Below are 17,727 nucleotides of genomic sequence, written 5' to 3'. Positions count from 1 at the left end.
ATTTCTTCTTCTGAAACAGCAGTATGGTTCACATTGTCTATCCATTGAACCATTCTTAACTTCATATTCAGAAGAAGTAAGAAGTACTGACTGCCTTTCAATATCGGGACAACAATCTGTATATTATATATCACTGAATCAATAAATATATCTAAAAAAAAGTGACTGCACAAGTACTAACTACCTATTAGTAGCTATAACAACTAAAATAGTGACTATATAAGCCAATCAATCATTAAAAAAATATCTTACCAGATCAAACTTAGTCAAATCAACTTGGTTGAAATCCACCCATTTGACCCAAGAATCACAAATTAAATCAATTTGTTCAGAACCACCATTATTATTAAAATCCAACAAAGCAAGCTGTAAAAAAAAACAATGAAATAACTAAAAATAATTCAAAATAAAAGAAAAGTAATTTAGAATAAAAATGACAAAAAACGTACACTAGAACTAGCACTAAAGAAGAACTTTTTTGAAGATTGCTTGTTCTTTTCATTTTCATTGAGCAATAAACACCAACAATCCACAACAGAAACATGAGTACACTTTGAGGGATCCCCAAGAGTATAAAACTCTTCCCTTTGAATCCTCAAATTGTCCTCATAATTAACGAGCAATTCACTGTCAAATAAAAAGGAATAAAATAAGTATAATAAAAAACAAAAATCACATAAAAAGATAAACCAAAAAAAAAAGACTCACCTATTGTCAAAACATTGATCAGAAACAAAACAATAGTCAACTGTTTCTTGAAGTAACGAACCAAGAGTTCTCATATATTTTTTGTTTGACTTCAGCAGATGTGAAACATATGTAAATTTATCATTCACACCTCTGAAAGGAATGGAACACTTAGCCCTGCCATGTATCAATACATTCTCATAACCATGGCTTTCAAAAACAGTGATATTATTTACAACATCATCATCACCCTCATCAGCAACATTATTTACAACATTATTTACAACTTGATCCAATTCAACCTCATCCACTACATCTACATCTACATCACCCTCATCAGCAACAAAAACCTCATTCACCATCCTGGGAATAGAGGTAACCCATTTAACCGTGTCAACTATCTCATCGATTGTATTGAGCACGGTAGGATTCATGAAAAAACTTTGGGTTTCAGAAAAAGGTGTGGATGAGGTAGAAGGAACATCAGGAAAAGGGACAGGAGGAGAAGAAAATGAACGTTTTTGTTCTAAAAACAACTTAATTTTCTGCATGTAAAACTCGGAGACAACTTGAGTGTCTCTCCTCATCAGCATCAGCAACTCACATATTTCCTACAAAAATAAGTAAAGATAAAGTTAAATGTTGTTCAAATTAAAAGTAACTATGTTCTTAAAATACTATGTTATGATTATTTTCCAAAAGTGAATGCTACTATGTTCTTAGAAAAAGATACTATGTTATCATTAAAACTTACTATGACTGTGTATAGCTACTGTGTTCTGTTTTGAAATTTTGAAAAATATTTGTTGCCAAGGTGAATGCTACTATGTTCTTAGAAAAAGATACTATGTTGTGATTAAAAGTTACTATGACAATGTATAGCTACTGTGTTCTATTTTGAAAATTTGAAAAATGTTTGTTATACAGGAGAATGCTACTGTTTGATCATACTTACACTTACATACTTAAAATGCTACTGTGCATATCATTAAAATGTTATCATTAAAATGCTACTGTGTTTGATCATACTTAAAGATACAGGAGAATGCTACTGTGTTATCATACTTAAAATGTTTGTGATTAAAATGCTATTGTGTTTGATCATACTTAAAGATACAGGAGAATGCTACTGTGTTATCATTAAAATGTTTGTTATACATAAATAAGTAAGATCATACTTACATCCTCAGCTACTTGGCGTATTTCAGAATTACGCATTGCATTTAACGGCAAGTGAAACTCAATTTTATCATCGTCTTGCACTGTTTGATCTCTGAAGGGTTCTGCATTTACACTTGGTTGACCAATATCAACGTTGTTCACCTTTAACCCAACAGCTTGACCATACTCAAAAACCATCGTCTGACTCACGGGATATGTACTCAAAATTAAACCACTGCCAAAATGATTAGCAGATGTTTCCTCCTTAATTCTTTTTGACACATCCTTATCAGTCCAATGAGAGATAAGGGGTAAAGAGGATGGCAAAGAGATATTCTTGAATTTCAAACGATGAAAATAAATTATTTCCAACAAAACAATGCATCCAGAAAAAAATTGCACCTTTCCTTTACGATATCTAACAACAGAGTCACAAAACTGATCAAGCACATACTTACACCAATTAAAAGAACTAATCTTATTCGAATCTACTATAGACTTTACAATCTTAAGGTCTATTGTTCTGTTTTGGGTTGGGGCTAAGAAAGAAGAAATAGCATGCAACACAAAAAGTTGCTTGAACTCATCCCCACCATCAATCATCCTAGGGATCATTCGTTCAAGCAATTCTAAAGGAATTGCTGCATTTGTATCTTCATAACCAAAAAAGGATCTAAATTCTTGTTTCAAGGGAAAATCAGGATTATACTTGTTCGCACACCTTGAAACTATATCTACATCATTGTTTGGGTTCAGAGGTAGACAAAAAACATCATATACATCATATTCAGAAATGGGAAAGCACTTGAAAGAGTCTATCGAAAACATACAACTACCGGGATCAAAACAATCTACAAGCCAACCAAGCATTGCAGATGGATTTCTACATAACTTTAAATTAAGAAGGCCACCAAAACCAATCTCTCTCACTGAGATTTTTTGTTTCTCAGTGAATCCCTTCATCAATTTGATCAATTGAGAAGGTCTACTTTTTGTCTGGAATGTAGATCTCAACCTGCAACAACAAAAAAAATATACAATGTTCTTAGAAAAAGATACTATGTTATCAATAAAGGATACTATGACTATGAATAATTACAATGTTGATGACCTGGAATACTTTGTTGGAATTACAATTTTGGAATTCAACATACCTTACAGACCTTTGTTGTACATTGTCAGTTTCCTCAGCTCTTCTCTTTCTTGTGTTGGAATTCAAATGTAAATTAGAAGTGGAGGGAATATCAACTGGAATACTGCGACCTCGTTGATGACCTGACTTCGAAGTTGACGAACCTCTTGTTTTTGCCATGACAACTAAAAAAAAAAAGTGATAATCGAAGATTTAAAATACCAGAATTAAACCAAAAATAATATCAAAATGTCGAGACTAAAAAAATCAAAACATCGAAGTAAAGTCGCAGAACAAGATGAAGAAATTAACCCTAAAAATCGAATGAAAATGAAAAGTCGCAGAACAAGATGAAAATCGAAGTAAAGCAGAGTAATATCAAATAATATCAACAGAAATTAACCCTAAATATCAAATACCAGAGTAATATTCAAATAAACACCAAAAATCGAAGAAAATAAACCCTTAAATCAAGAACTGAAATACCTGAAATAAAATCCAAGAACGATTGAAGAACAATGAAAATGTCGAGATTCAAACGAAAGTAAAGCAGGATGGAACGGTTGAGATTCAAACGATTGAAGAACAAATAAAATCCAAGAAAAATGAACGGGAGGAAGACGAAAATTCTTGAGGATGGAGCGCAAAGAAAATGTCGAGAAAGTAAAGTAGGAGAGAGAAAAAAAAAATTCTTTATATATTGAACCGGTTAATCAATAAAAAACCGGTTCAAATTACATGAAAAATCCAAATTGAACCGCGTGCAACTATGAAAAAATGCTAATTAAATCTGTCCGTTGATCAAAAAAATGAATGGTTTAGATTACTTCTCACCCTTCTCATTTTCATACCCTTTCTCATTTGATCCAAAATCTATATATATATATATATATATATATATATATATATATATATATATATATATATATATATATATATATATATATATATAAAAGAAGGATTTTTTAAAATAAAAAGAATGAAAAGGATTTTCATTTGATTTTGTTTTGTTAAATATATATATAAGGAAAATTTATTCAAAATAATCTCAACTATTACCCGTTAGTCGGAAATAATCCCAACTAGCGATTATTTTTAAATAATCTCAACTTTCACCATAATTTATTCATGGCATATACTATAACTTGGTAACATACGATAACAGGTTACCATCGTTAGTCGGAAATAATCCCAACTAGCGATTATTTTTAAATAATCACAACACCTCTCCACAATCACACATCACCACACAACGCCTCTCCAGAAATCTGAGTTTGTGTGCTTGAGTTTCAACTTGTGCAAATTCATCAAACACTCAAACAACATGAGCAGCTCTATTTTATCAGTTCCGTTCATGACCGTCACCGTCCTCAAAAGATCTTTTCTACTTTCTAAATCTGCCCACAAATAATACAATACAAAAACCCCAATTAATCCTAACCTAATTTACTGTCCAAATGAGAAGAACATGTTCTGGAGCAAACAAATCTTAAATTTTCCTTAGGATCATCTGATTGAATGCGGTTAATTCTAATGTGCATGTCTAGAGTTTTGTCATTAAAAGAAGAATGTTTACTGATCATATCTGGTCTTGGATGTATTGTATAATTTGTGGGCAAGTTTAGAAAGTGGCAGGAGGGAGAAAGGGTGGGGGAGGTGGTTGGGTTGGGGTGGTGGTGGCTGGGTTGGGGTGGAAGAATGGGTGAGGGAAAGGGTTTTGGGATTTTGTTTTTTTATTTAATTTTTCTTTTTATTTTTGTAACTTTCTATCGTAGGTTACCAAGCCACAGGGTATATCACGAATAAATTTAGGTAAAGTCAGGATTGTTTAAAAATAAGTGATAGTTGAGATTATATTTCTGAAGAATGAGTGATAGTTTAGATTATTTTGAACAAACTTTCCTATATAAAAAAGATACTATGTTATAAAGTAAGAACATTTTAAAAATTTATGTCATAGTTACTTTCCTGTGTAACATAGCTACTTTTACAATTATGTGTTTTTGACTCAATTGTGACCATAGATTTTTTTATTTTAGTAAAATTAAGGGTGTAAAGTCCTTCTTACCCTTCTCCAAGGACCTGACCAAGGATAGGGGTAGTTGGTGGCGCTTTATCCACGTCTTAGATTACAAAACCCATTCTTTTTATCCATCGTTTGTTATTGTTCATTGCTTTTAATTATCGCTCTTTACCTCCTTTTTTTTCTTTTATCTTTTTTAGTTATTTATACATATTTTATTTATTCAATTTGTAAGTTGTAGGTTTCTCTTTCTTTGAAGACCTTTTTTTCCCTCCCAGACCCTGACCATATTTTTCTATGAGCGGGATACACTGAGTATGATGATGATGACGACTTAAAATATATATTTTTTAGTGCACTATGATTATGTTTTATAAGTATATATTAGTGTTTTTAATAGAAATCAATTCATAGTTTCAATATGATTTAGAAGTCATATAATAATTTAATTACATATATAAGATTAATAATTTTTTGTTAAATAATCCAATCTATATATCTCTAATTGTGCATACTTAAAATTAAAAATTATAAAAAAATTCATATTAATAAAAATTATAGACAAATCGATCTCACTTGACTATGTTTTGACATCTAAATTTAGAATAAAATACTCATTAAAAATAATTAATTAATAATACTCCCTCCGTTCTTTTATTTTTGTTTTTCTCGTTTACTTTTTTCACAATTTTCAAAATAAATTTGAAACCTCAGTATTTAAATACGCATAATAAAAACTTATAAAAAATACATAATAAAAAAAGTATATATTAAGATGAATCTAATTAGATCTTATATAAATATATGTTATCTTCTAAATATGCTTAAAAAATATTAATCAAATTTTTGAGGTAGAATATTTTAAATAGAAAAACACATAAAGTACGACCCTAGGTGCATTCTCACGTAAACGAAGGGAGTATAATTTGAGCGTATCCAACAAGTAGGACGTACACAATACCAAGTCCACAAACGGCTCGCAGCGGCGCAAGGTCCCACAATTCGCAATGTAGGGTTTTATTTTGATTGTTGTAGTTTAAACCAGAGTCTAATATACTCACTCCATATCTCTGCGTTTTTCCGACACTAAACCTCAAAGCTTAAAACTTTTTACTTCAATCTCCAGAATCTCTTCATTTCTTTGTATTTCTTCTTCTCTTGATAACCAATCATGCAAACTTATTGTGGTGCAGGAACATCAACAACTATGGGTTCAATCCCAAACCCCAAAATTCCCCTTTTTCCTCAATTCAATCAAAAAGGGTTTAATCATTTGAGTTTTTTCGATTATTCCATCCATTTCTCCAAGCCTTCTCGTTTTTCTTTTGTTTCTAATAGTTTAGTTACTGGTAGACCACCCTCTTCTGTCTCTGTTCCTGCTCCTGGTACTGGAGGTTTGCCCTCTTCTTTTTTAATTTTTTTTATGATTAATTATTGTTACTGATGGATTTTTTTGATGGTTGATTATCATTTTTGAAATCTATAATGTTTGTAGCTGGGATTTTTTAGTAAATTAATAATTCTTGTGGGGTTCTATTTGAATCAATTTTTCAATAAGCAAAGTGGAAATTTTGTGTGGATTATGCTTTGAGTTATTGTTTGATTTAATTTCATTTTCATGATGGATTTTATCATTGTACAAAATATGCTATTATGCTATCTTATAGTAAAAAAATCAACGTATATGATGATATTGTGCTAGTGGAGTTTTTTTTGATAAAGTATCATTTATCACCACTTAAATGGGGTTTTGTTTTTCTCTATAGACAAAGAATTGTGGTTGGATTGTATGTTTTGATAGATAATAAGCATTTGTATTTCATTATAGTTATGATTGTAATTTGTGTTGATGGATATTGATGAGCTTCAAAACAATATGCTATATGGATTTTGCGCGTTCTCCTGAAAATGGAGTTCTTAGTACTGTTCTATTATTGATGGGTGCCAGTGTTTTTTAAGTGTCTATAGAAAGGACTCTTATTTTGTCATTGTACTTGACTTGGCATAGGAGTAGTTGGAGACGCCAAATCCGTGTGTGTCTCATTAGTTTTCTTGGGTCTTTTTTTTTTCTTAGTGTTGTCTTTGTCGTTTTTGTCGGCTTGTAGTCTGACTAGTTTTGTTTTCCTAGATGTTGTTGTGTTTGTTTGTCTTTATGTTTTCTGTCTTCTATTTTCAGTTCTCGTTTGTAGGCTTTTCCTTTGCATGGACCTCGTATTCCAGGCGTTACTTGAGTTGAGGGGCTCTTCGATCTTTGCAGTTCGATTAATTTGAAATAGTTTTTTTTTTTGATGATGTTGTGTGACTAGTGATAGAGATGATGTACAAGTTTCTCTAAAGCATGTATTGTTTTTGTGAATTTCAGATGATTCAAGCGGCTTCAAAGATAATGGTCTGAGTGATACCGATCCAGAAGTGTATAATATCATTGGCAAGGAAAAGGAAAGGCAGTTTAAAAGTTTGGAACTTATTGCCTCGGAAAATTTTACTTCTAGAGCTGTTATGGAGGCTGTTGGTTCATGTCTCACTAACAAATATTCTGAGGGGTTGCCGGGTAAACGGTAAGGCTGACAATGAGCAAGTTAGGTGAATGTCTATATTATTCATTTTCATTTTTCATGTTGAATTTAGTATTTACAACTTATTTTCCACAGGTATTACGGTGGAAATGAACATATTGACGAGCTCGAGATTCTCTGTCAGCAGAGGGCTTTGGAAGCATTTCAGCTGGATGGGGAAAAGTGGGGTGTTAATGTTCAACCATTGTCTGGTTCGCCTGCAAATTTTGAGGTTTACACTGCACTTTTAAAGCCACATGACCGTATCATGGTATGTCCACTTAGGGTCTATATGTCGTATACTCACATTATCTGACCATTCTTAGGTTCAATGCTCGTACTTTAACCTACTTCTACATACAGGGTTTAGATTTACCTCATGGAGGACATTTGTCTCACGGTTTCATGACTCCTAAAAGACGAGTTTCAGGAACATCGATCTATTTTGAATCGATGCCTTATCGGCTTGACGAATCTACAGGTATATTTTTTTTCACTCTCTATAAATGATTTTGCGTTTCAATATGTTTGCTGTTTGGTTAGATCTCTGACTAAGTTTTACCGAAGAGAAGGTTTGGTTGATTACGACATGCTTGAGAAAACTGCTATCCTGTTTCGACCGAAACTCATTATTGCTGGTGCCAGTGCGTATCCTCGAGATTTTGATTATCCTCGTATGAGGAAGGTGTGTCTCTTTTCAGAGCTTTACGGGTTATACACTCCCCCCCCCCCCCCCCCCACCCCAATTTGCTAATTGTTAACTGATTATATTTTTTTGTTTCAGATTGCGGATGCAGTTGGTGCTTTCCTTATGATGGATATGGCACATATAAGTGGGCTTGTTGCTGCCTCTGTCGTTGGTAACCCATTTGATTACTGTGATGTAGTCACAACTACTACTCACAAGGTATGTCTAAACCTCTCAAATTTCTGTACTGTTAAAGTCTTACAGAACAATCATGACAAACAAAGATATATTTAATTCTGAATATGAATTACTACCGTATTCTGTAATTGATGGGAATGTTATTTTTGTTAAATTGCTGGACATTTTAATACTTAATACTTATGGTTTTTGTTTTCTAAATTGAAGAACATATTAAAATTCACTCCCTTTTGACAGTTGTTTTCCCTCTGTAAACTCTGTTAGGAAGATTGTAATTCAGGTCAACTCCGATCACTGCACCTATGTTACTCAAACTTTTCATTTTGCTTCACGTACCCATGTCTGATCCTTGATGCTCGGATATTTGTATGACACTTATACACTTCATTTTCGGCGTAAAATTGAATACTTAGACGTATCCGACAATTGGACGCTTACAAGTATTCAACATCAATACCCGAGTCCTAGTAACATAAACTGTCACATCATTTGCTAATCTCTTTGCGAATCGCAAATCAGAAAAGCGAATTATGGTGGATTTTGAGCTATTTATGAGCTAATTGCGAATTCAAAAAGCAAATTAGCCAGCGATATACGTTACAAGGTTCTGAAAAATATTATTATAAGCTTCCTAGCTTTGCCCATGCTGAGTTTTTATGAAGCCATTTGACATAGCTGATTCTATAAGCTCAACTCTAAAAGAGACTTCAGCTGTCTTTTAGTCAATAAAAACTTTTTCAGCTTATTCGCCATCGGGTATTTGCTTTTGAATTGCCATAATACAATTATGTGCTTCTGACTAGACCAATATTTTTTTTAGTCTCTACGAGGACCTAGAGGAGGAATGATCTTCTACAAAAAGGATACAATTTTGGGAGTTGATCTAGAATCTTCCATCAATAATGCCGTCTTTCCTGGCTTACAGGTAAGGTGTTACTCGTCTTTAAGTGCCAAGTATTCTTTTGCCCCATTGTTCATCTTCATCTTGTGCAACCTTCTTGTTACCCATCTTTATTTGGATTTACATTTGATTATCTCGATTGTTTTGCAGGGTGGCCCACATAACCACACCATAGGAGGACTAGCAGTTTGCCTTAAGCATGCAAAATCTCAAGAGTTTAAGGCGTACCAAAACGCTGTATAACCCATGTTCTATGTTTAGATGACTCGTGCTTTTCTTCTACACGTCGTCTCTTTTTACTGACGTTAAGGCTTGCAGGTAATCTCAAATTCTAGAGCTCTTGCGAGCCGACTGGTTGAATTGGGATACAAACTAGTATCTGGTGGGAGCGATAACCACCTTGTTCTTGTTGATCTTAGGCCATTGGTGAGTTGTGTTCTTGAACCTTTTACTAGTAATCAATCTTGGATTTTTATTTCTTTAAAGAGTAAACCCAGGGCCGGCCCTGAGATTTGAGAGGTTCGGGGCATAACAGTAATTATTAGCCCCTAATTACTGAATATACTATTATATAGACCCCTAACTATTAAATATTAAAACGTCGTTTTTCTAATTTTTTGGATTTGCCCGGGGCATATGCCCCTCTTGCCCCTTTATTGGGCCGGCCTTGAGTAAGCCCCATTTCCATTTTGATAATCAAATGTAATCTTTTGTTAGGGAGTTGATGGTGCTCGTGTTGAGAAAATTCTTGATATGGCTTCCATTACACTGAATAAGAATTCGGTTCCTGGTGAGCGGTGCTCAAATTTTTGTTGTACATTCTCGTATTAATAGCTGCTTCAAACTTATGTTCTAAATATTGTGGCATTTTACATAGGTGACAAGAGTGCCTTAGTCCCTGGCGGCATACGTATTGGTTCACCCGCCATGACAACGAGAGGGTTTAAAGAAACAGAGTTTGTTGCCACCGCAGACTTTATTCATGAAGGAATCCAAATAACTCTTGAAGCAACCAAGTTACGTCCCAAAACAAAACTCCAAGAATTTTTGAAATTTGTCGCATCTCCCGAATTCCCCTTGAGGGATCGTGTTTTAGACCTTCAGAAACGAGTGGAAGTCCTTACCACCCAATTCCCGTTACCTGGGTTGTGAGCGACTTGATGCATGATCCTCGAGGCGATTAGCTTCTAGAAATGTATTTACATGATCCACAATAAGACGACGATGTTAGATCTTGTGGTGATTTTATGATCAATGGTTGTTTCCTATCAGATGTCTAATAACCTGTGTATACTCTGGTGTTTTTTTGATTTTGGATTTGGCATGAAATCACAAAATACAATCACTCAGAACAGTTTTTAAGACAACAATTGTAATTGGTTGTCATGTTATAAACTTTCTAGTACATATGTCATCTTTCAACAAACGTTATTTAAACTACATTTGAATTTGGATAATATTTTAGAAAGAAAAGTAAGAAGGACGAGAAGATACGAAAAGGGGAGGGAGATTAATGTTTTTCTTTTAAATTTTTCTTGTGTCCTGCTATTTTCATGTTCTTTTAGTTTGTTTTAATGAATTACTAATAATGTTAGGTTATGTTTAAATATTTTTCTTAAGTTTGTTACAAAATTAACGGTTTAATAAACGAATAAGCCGAAATAAAAATATGTGGATATGTGGATTGACGAAGAGAGATACTCCCTTCATTTTTTGCATTTTGTTGCATTTTTTAATTTTTTCGTTTTAAGTGCCATATTTTATTTTATGAAAATAGTATTATCAAAGTCTTTTATCTTGTTTGTGGATTTTTTTCTCTCTTAGAATATTATCTGCAAAATTTAAATTATTTTGTCTTAACCTTCCAACAAGTAAATTACTCATTTGTGTCAAACCCATTTATAGTAAATTCTAAAGGAATGAAGAATAACTTGTTTGTTGATAAGTTAAAAACAAAAAATTGCAATACAACGCACCAACAGGATTCGAATCCGAGTAGGGTCCAAACCCGACCAAACTCTTAACGGTCCGTTTGGTAGGCAATAATAAATCGCGGTAATGGGAATGAAAATTAGTATAATTTTGGTTGAAAAATCTTTTGACTACCTTAATGGTCATACTTGACAACCTTCAATCATCTCATTTTCTTCATAAAATTCATTCCAATGCATTACCATTGGGAGAGGTGGTATTAGTTGGTAATGGCAACATGTAAAAGAAAAACTTTTTTGTGATCAAAGTTTTATTACCATGAGAATGACATGGAACTTTTGATAAACTTTTACACTATAAATCATTCTCATTAGCGCCATTTAGTACTACTAACCAAACGGACCGTAAATGCCCATCCCAAGACAATATAAAATGAAAATGGTAGGAAATTAAGATTCATAGGTGAATGATTAGTTTGAGGTTCTTTTCTTCAAAATCAAGAAATATTTGAGCTAAATGCAGTTGCTTATAAATCAATAATCAATAAATTCATTAATTCAAATTACACGTAGATAATATAATATACTAATAATATTTTGAAAAAAATATGAGCCATAACCCTTAGAGACGTGGCAATATATAAGTATATGATATTTTAAAGGAGAAAGTGAAGGAAAAATTAACAGTATGTTGTGAGCCGAGTAGAGATTGAAGATTAAAGTAGCAAACCCAACACGAATTCAGCTGCAAAATTGCTGTGAGTTAAACTTTTGCTCTTTAACTTTTCATTTCTGCTTGTTGTCTTTTAATTTTTTCATTTCTGTATTATTTAGCGCCTTTCTTCCAGGTATATATGTGTGTGTATTTCAAGGGGATTTTTATTTGTTTGTACAAAATCCATGTTTAGTTGTTGATTCCGAGCATTAATCCTATATATTTGTAGTTTTTTTCTCCCTTTTGTGTGTTTTTGTTGTGTGATTGGGAAGATTATAACGCATCTTATGGGGAAAATTATTGGGGAAGGGTGGAATTAGTGAAGTGATTAATTATGGTTCTTTGTGTATGAAACCAAGTGTTTGGATGTAGGATTTGGTATCTGAAAGTGAAACGCTGAAATTTTGAGTTAGTATGTTGAATTTGAGAGTATGTCGTCTGTCTTTGACAAGGATATGGTATGCCGTTATTCAACCCTCACATACTCCGGTTATAGCTTCTGTGAATAGGAATTTAATTCAGTTGTCACACATTTGGATAGTTGAAGTGACAACTGATGAAATGAGTTATGATTTACCATGGTCCATGGTGTATTTGCTGGGGGATTTCTTAATATAGGATTGTAATTCATCAACTGATATTTTGCGGCATTTTGGTATTTAGAGATGCGGAATAGGAATATGAAATTGGGATGAAAAATTGAAGATTTAAGAGGTTTTCATCTTTAGGGTTTAATGTTGTTTGTATAGTCCCCTCAAATTCAAGAAATACTAGAGGATGGTCCTTTACATGATATTGAATGTTGCTTTTGTTTTACTTAGGGTGTATTTGGATGGAAGAAAATGGGGAAAAGAAGAAAAGGAATTTGGAGGGAGGAAGAATTTCTTGTTTGGATAGCAAAATGGGAGGAAAGGGATTTGGAGTGAAGGAAATTGAAAGGATTTGATTGATACTTTTTATTAAGGTTCCAATCTCTCTAAAGTTAGAAAGATTTGAAGGAAAAACTTCCATTTGCCTTCCTTTCCCTTTTATTTCCTCCTATACAAATAAGAGCTATTTCCCTTTTATTTCTCTTTCCTTCCTTTTCCTTCCCTTCCTTCCCTTTCCCTCCCTTTCTTTACTCTCCAAAATTGTTATCCAAACATAGTGTTAATGTTACGTCATCCTTTTGAACTTCCTATCACGACATGAGGTTCTTGTGGATAATTTAGTGTTATATATGTGTCACTTACTTTCATTTCGTAGTCTCTCCCTATCGTGTATTTTGCTTCCAATATATTAAAGGTGGATGGCACACTAAAGCGATTAGGATCCTAAAACCTAGGTGCAACACTAAAAAAATGAGAATTTTGAGTGGACTAAAACTTCACATCTTTGAAGATAAAAAGCACCAGATGCGCCTTAGGTACGCAGTACGCCTTTGTGAAAATCGTATCGCCAGACGCCAAAAGGTGCTAGCGCTGTTGGGTGCCCTTTTAGACATTGTTTGTCTCTGACTCAGAGTTAACCATTCTTGGCTTTACTGAAAATTTTAGAAATGTTAATCTTGATATTGATTGTGTTGATCTTTAATATTAGATACTACATTCTGGGCAGCTGTAAACTTTTGTTTCTTCTCTACAGCTGATTGGAGGTTGTGTTACCACTGATGGCTGCTCGAGTTTCTCCCAACCTTGTGAGTGGTCGGATATTTTTTCCAGATCGTAATTTATGTCCTTCTCAGATACTCTTCAAATTTCCTAGACCAGTTCAACTTAGGACCCAAAGACTGACATCTATCTCATGCCAAGGCAATCCTACTTCCTCAGATTCTACCCCTGTAACGGTAGGTATGTCTGATTGCTTGTAAGTGTAACTATCAGTCAAATTTTAATTTTGATGGATTTTTGTATAGGGCTTCTATCTTCAGAATGCAACTTGCAGTATGTAAAAATGAATAAATGTTGAAATTGTCATAGTTGTCAGTTCAGTATTGTTGCTGTAAATAATAACGACATAGTAATAATAAGAATTTAACGGTACGTGTTCGACTATATCATCCTACACTTTTATTGTTGGCCGTTCGGGAAAACGTCACAATAACAGGTAAATATAACTTAAATTTTTGTTGTTCTACCTTATATATTTAATTCTCCTCTATTCCATATATACTTTTTGTCCAGGAAAAGCTACCTGCTGAGCCCACTTCAGTTATTGATAAACCTGGAGAAGTTGCGACTTCCTCTACAGAATCTAGCTTTCCTCTATTTCCAAACAAAGAAGTGAATAAAAGGATTGCTGTGATTTCTACTGTTGCCGCATTGGGGCTTTTCTTTTCAGCACGTTTAGATTTTGGTGTTTCTTTGAAAGATCTCACTGCCTTGGCATTACCATATGAGGAGGTTTGTCTTTTCTCTCGAGGTTCTTTTCTAATTGGTATTTAAATTTTTTATTTAACCTTTCTTCATATTTGTGCATTATGAAAGTCTTTAGTTTTTTTGGAGAGGGCAGGGGCTGAAAGCTTTGAAATCCTTTAAACTAAATTGGAGTTTCTGAAAGTGGGGTTAAGCTCACAAGAACTAGAGAGATATTGGTGGTGTTTTGGTTAATGTTAACACCTGCAATCAAAATATGATCAAAATACACGGAGGGGAGGGAGAATGAAAGTGGGTTACTAATATGCCAAAAGTTAGATGGTCCATTTATTTGCTTTCGTCATATCACACCCCATATTCTCATTAAGAAGGCGAGCTTAACTTCTTTATATCAATCACAAACATTAGACGATTCTTTTGGAGGTATTGGAATGTCTAGACTGCAGAATGCTTCTGCTTCTAAATGATGCACGTGAAATGTGCTTGGAAGCCCTTTATCCAATTGTGTGTTTAGGCTAGAGAGGGTGCATCAAAAGCTGGTGGTAGTTGCAAAATATCGTTCTAGCAAAGACATTGGCATTTTTATAGCAAGGCCTTTCCATAACCCTTTTCCAATCTCCCCCAACGCTATGATGTGTTGTCTCCAAAGGTCTTACTTGTGCTCTAGCCTCTAGAACTATTGCTAACATTGTTTGTTGAACCCAAAGTGGACTTTGTCTTGTCCTCTTTTTTAACAGTGCTCCAGCCACCAGCGCTATTGCTAACATTTTTTTTTGAACCCCAAGTGGACTTTGTCTTATCCTCTTTTTTTATGAGACTCCCCATAGGAATTCATACCACTGGCATCACTGCTGGTATTTTTTCACTGCCCCCAAATAGTTGGAGGCGTGTTATCCAAATTTAAGACACGATCGTTATCCAAATTTAGGACACCTGCTTTCCTTCTTCATTCTTATGTTGTACTTATCCCCTCGGAGAATTTTTTTTTTAACAAACTCCCATCTTACACCCTTTCCGCAAGCCTTGTCCATGCTCTCATTGCCAACAGCCAGAGGCGGAGCAAAATTAACAAATTCTTCAAGGCCCTGTGCAATTTCAAAAATTATGATATTTTTCTAACAACATTGTATCTTTAAACACTGACATATACTATGTAATTTAATATTGAGGCCAATTGAACTTGTGGAACATGCTCAGAGCCAACACCTTTAGTGCTATTGTCTAATTGTCTCCAAGGAAAAGGTTGAGGTTTTTCTTGCTTGTGAAACCCCCACTCTTGGATGTGCCGTCCCCAAAGGCCTTACCAGCTTAATCCACCAGCGCTCCACCCACCTGGCTATTGTTAACATTGTTTGGTGAACCCCAAGTGTACTCTGTCTTGTCTTCTATTTTTATGAGACCCCCGATAGCAACCCATACCACTGGTTTTACTGCAGGTATTTTTTGGCTGTCCCCAAGCAGTTGGAGGTTTTCTTCAGATGAAGCCATGGCGAATTCTTAAGTTACCCAGTTAGTCGTTGGCTCTGGAAAACACCCCAAACACTCGATCAAATTGTTGATTTGATACCAAATTTTGACCTATACATTCATGTCGTTGCATCATAGGTAGTTTTTGTAGAATCTTATCAGGCTATGCATATATACTGCTATTAGTGAGTAAATTCTAAGTGCTTTCTAACGTCCGGAGTTCTCTTTGCGGACTAGCAGAGTAATCAAGAGGGGATCTCTTAGCTTTAAGAAAAATGCCACAATTTTTAAGTAATTTGATGCTTAGGAATGTAGTGTCAAAGCAAGATGATGACAAGAGAAGTCAAACAGGAAAAATAACATCTCGTACTTTGTGATGATCTCAAAGTAAAATGTGGAAGGCTGTAATTTTCTTACAATATACTCATGTGTCCCGGTCTTGTGCATTTGTATTTTGTACTACATATTAGTTTTCTTGCTTTATCAACATTTTAGTAGGAGGCGAATAAAAAAAATAAAAAATAAAAAATAAAAAAAACTAGTGGGTGATAGGAGTTTGTAGATGAGATTAAGAGAGAATAAGTTTGTAGATTAAATGACGAGACTGGAGAGATTGTTGTCCATTTATCTAACATAGGAATGCAGCAAAATGAGTGGGGCTAGCAAAATAGAGTATGTAGCAAATTCATTAAAGTAAATATTACGTGAACTACCTTAAAGCTAAATGTCTTTAGGGCAGAAACTTGTGCAAGTTAGAGGTCAATTAATAATGAATGATAATTTTTATGTTTGATTTATAGCCTCTAATTGCTGCACATTGCTAATTTGGAATGTCAATAGGACCCAAGTTATCCCAAGGTTAAATTGTGCCTCAATGTGGTTTGACTTTACTCTTCATTTTCTCATGATGTGATGCGCGTAATGCGTATGAAATCCTTATCATCAATTCCATAAAAGAGAATTATTTGTCGAGCCTATAAACATATTCCGTTTGTGGGATCAAGGCTTTGGCGTTGTTCTGTGTTATACACATTTTGTCATCCTACATGACTATTTTATCACCTCACTGTTGTAGACTTGGAACATACTTGATGCTCAGTTCTAAGGACCGATTCTATTATTCACATTTAACTTATAGTACTTACCATCTGTGTTTACGCTTGGTTGCTATTGTAATAGGCTTTATCAAACGGAAAACCAACGGTTGTGGAGTTTTATGCAGACTGGTGTGAAGTATGTAGGGAATTAGCACCAGATGTATACAAAGTTGAACAGGAGTTCAGGTTACCTTTAATCCATGTTTCCTACTCAAGTTAGTGTTTATTTCATCACCTTCATACTATTGTACCCTTTATCTTCAGGGATCGAGTGAACTTTGTGATGCTAAATGTTGATAACACGAAGTGGGAGCAGGAGATAGACGAGTTTGGTGTTGAAGGCATCCCTCATTTTGCATTCTTGGACAAGGATGGTAACGAGGAGGGAAATGTCGTTGGTAGGCTTCCTAGACAATATCTAATGGAAAATGTGGACGCTTTAGCACGTGGTAGTGACTCGATTCCTCATGCTCGTGTTGTCGGGCAATTTTCAAGTGCGGAGGCGAGAAGGGTTCATCAAGTCACCGATCCAAGAAGTCATGGATAAGTTTACCATAATGCAATCACCATTTGAATAGTACTTGTACTTCATCAGTACATGTCTATATGCTACTATTACCATGATTTTACATTATACAACATGTAATTGCTTTGTGTGGGAATTGTAAAGTCTTGCAATACAAACTTGTTGAGTCATGATTCATGAACGGTATTCCGTGTATAAGTACTAGAAGTAAATGTTTGCTTGGTAGCGAAAAAATTGGGTCTTGCCTCGATTGGAGCAAGTAGTGCTCCTCGACCAAAGTCCACGATCCCAT

At 34.3% G+C, this 17,727-nt stretch overlaps 2 protein-coding genes across 2 annotated transcripts; both read left to right on the top strand.

Moving 5' to 3' along the window:
- The first annotated feature begins 5,863 nt into the window (after nt 1–5,863).
- Nucleotides 5,864–10,752, top strand: LOC130804328 (serine hydroxymethyltransferase 3, chloroplastic). Its single transcript, XM_057668723.1, has 11 exons — nt 5,864–6,397; nt 7,366–7,561; nt 7,655–7,829; nt 7,922–8,039; nt 8,131–8,243; nt 8,343–8,465; nt 9,265–9,369; nt 9,496–9,582; nt 9,664–9,771; nt 10,063–10,135; nt 10,223–10,752. The coding sequence occupies exons 1-11, from the start codon at nt 6,175–6,177 to the stop codon at nt 10,495–10,497; spliced, it is 1,596 nt and encodes a 531-aa protein (XP_057524706.1). The 5' UTR covers nt 5,864–6,174; the 3' UTR covers nt 10,498–10,752.
- A 1,076-nt stretch (nt 10,753–11,828) lies between these two features.
- LOC130804213 (thioredoxin-like protein HCF164, chloroplastic) lies at nt 11,829–17,669 on the top strand. The gene is made up of 5 exons (XM_057668579.1): nt 11,829–12,034; nt 13,615–13,816; nt 14,154–14,372; nt 16,992–17,095; nt 17,174–17,669. Exons 2-5 carry the CDS (start codon nt 13,640–13,642, stop codon nt 17,454–17,456), a joined length of 783 nt encoding a protein of 260 aa, XP_057524562.1. The 5' UTR covers nt 11,829–12,034; nt 13,615–13,639; the 3' UTR covers nt 17,457–17,669.
- Nucleotides 17,670–17,727: the final 58 nt, after the last annotated feature.

Source organism: Amaranthus tricolor, chromosome 17, assembly GCF_026212465.1.
Source record: "Amaranthus tricolor cultivar Red isolate AtriRed21 chromosome 17, ASM2621246v1, whole genome shotgun sequence".
Taxonomy (NCBI): Eukaryota; Viridiplantae; Streptophyta; class Magnoliopsida; order Caryophyllales; family Amaranthaceae; genus Amaranthus; species Amaranthus tricolor.
The sequence above is the reverse complement of the archived record's forward strand: the minus strand, read 5'-3'. Positions and strand labels throughout refer to the sequence as shown.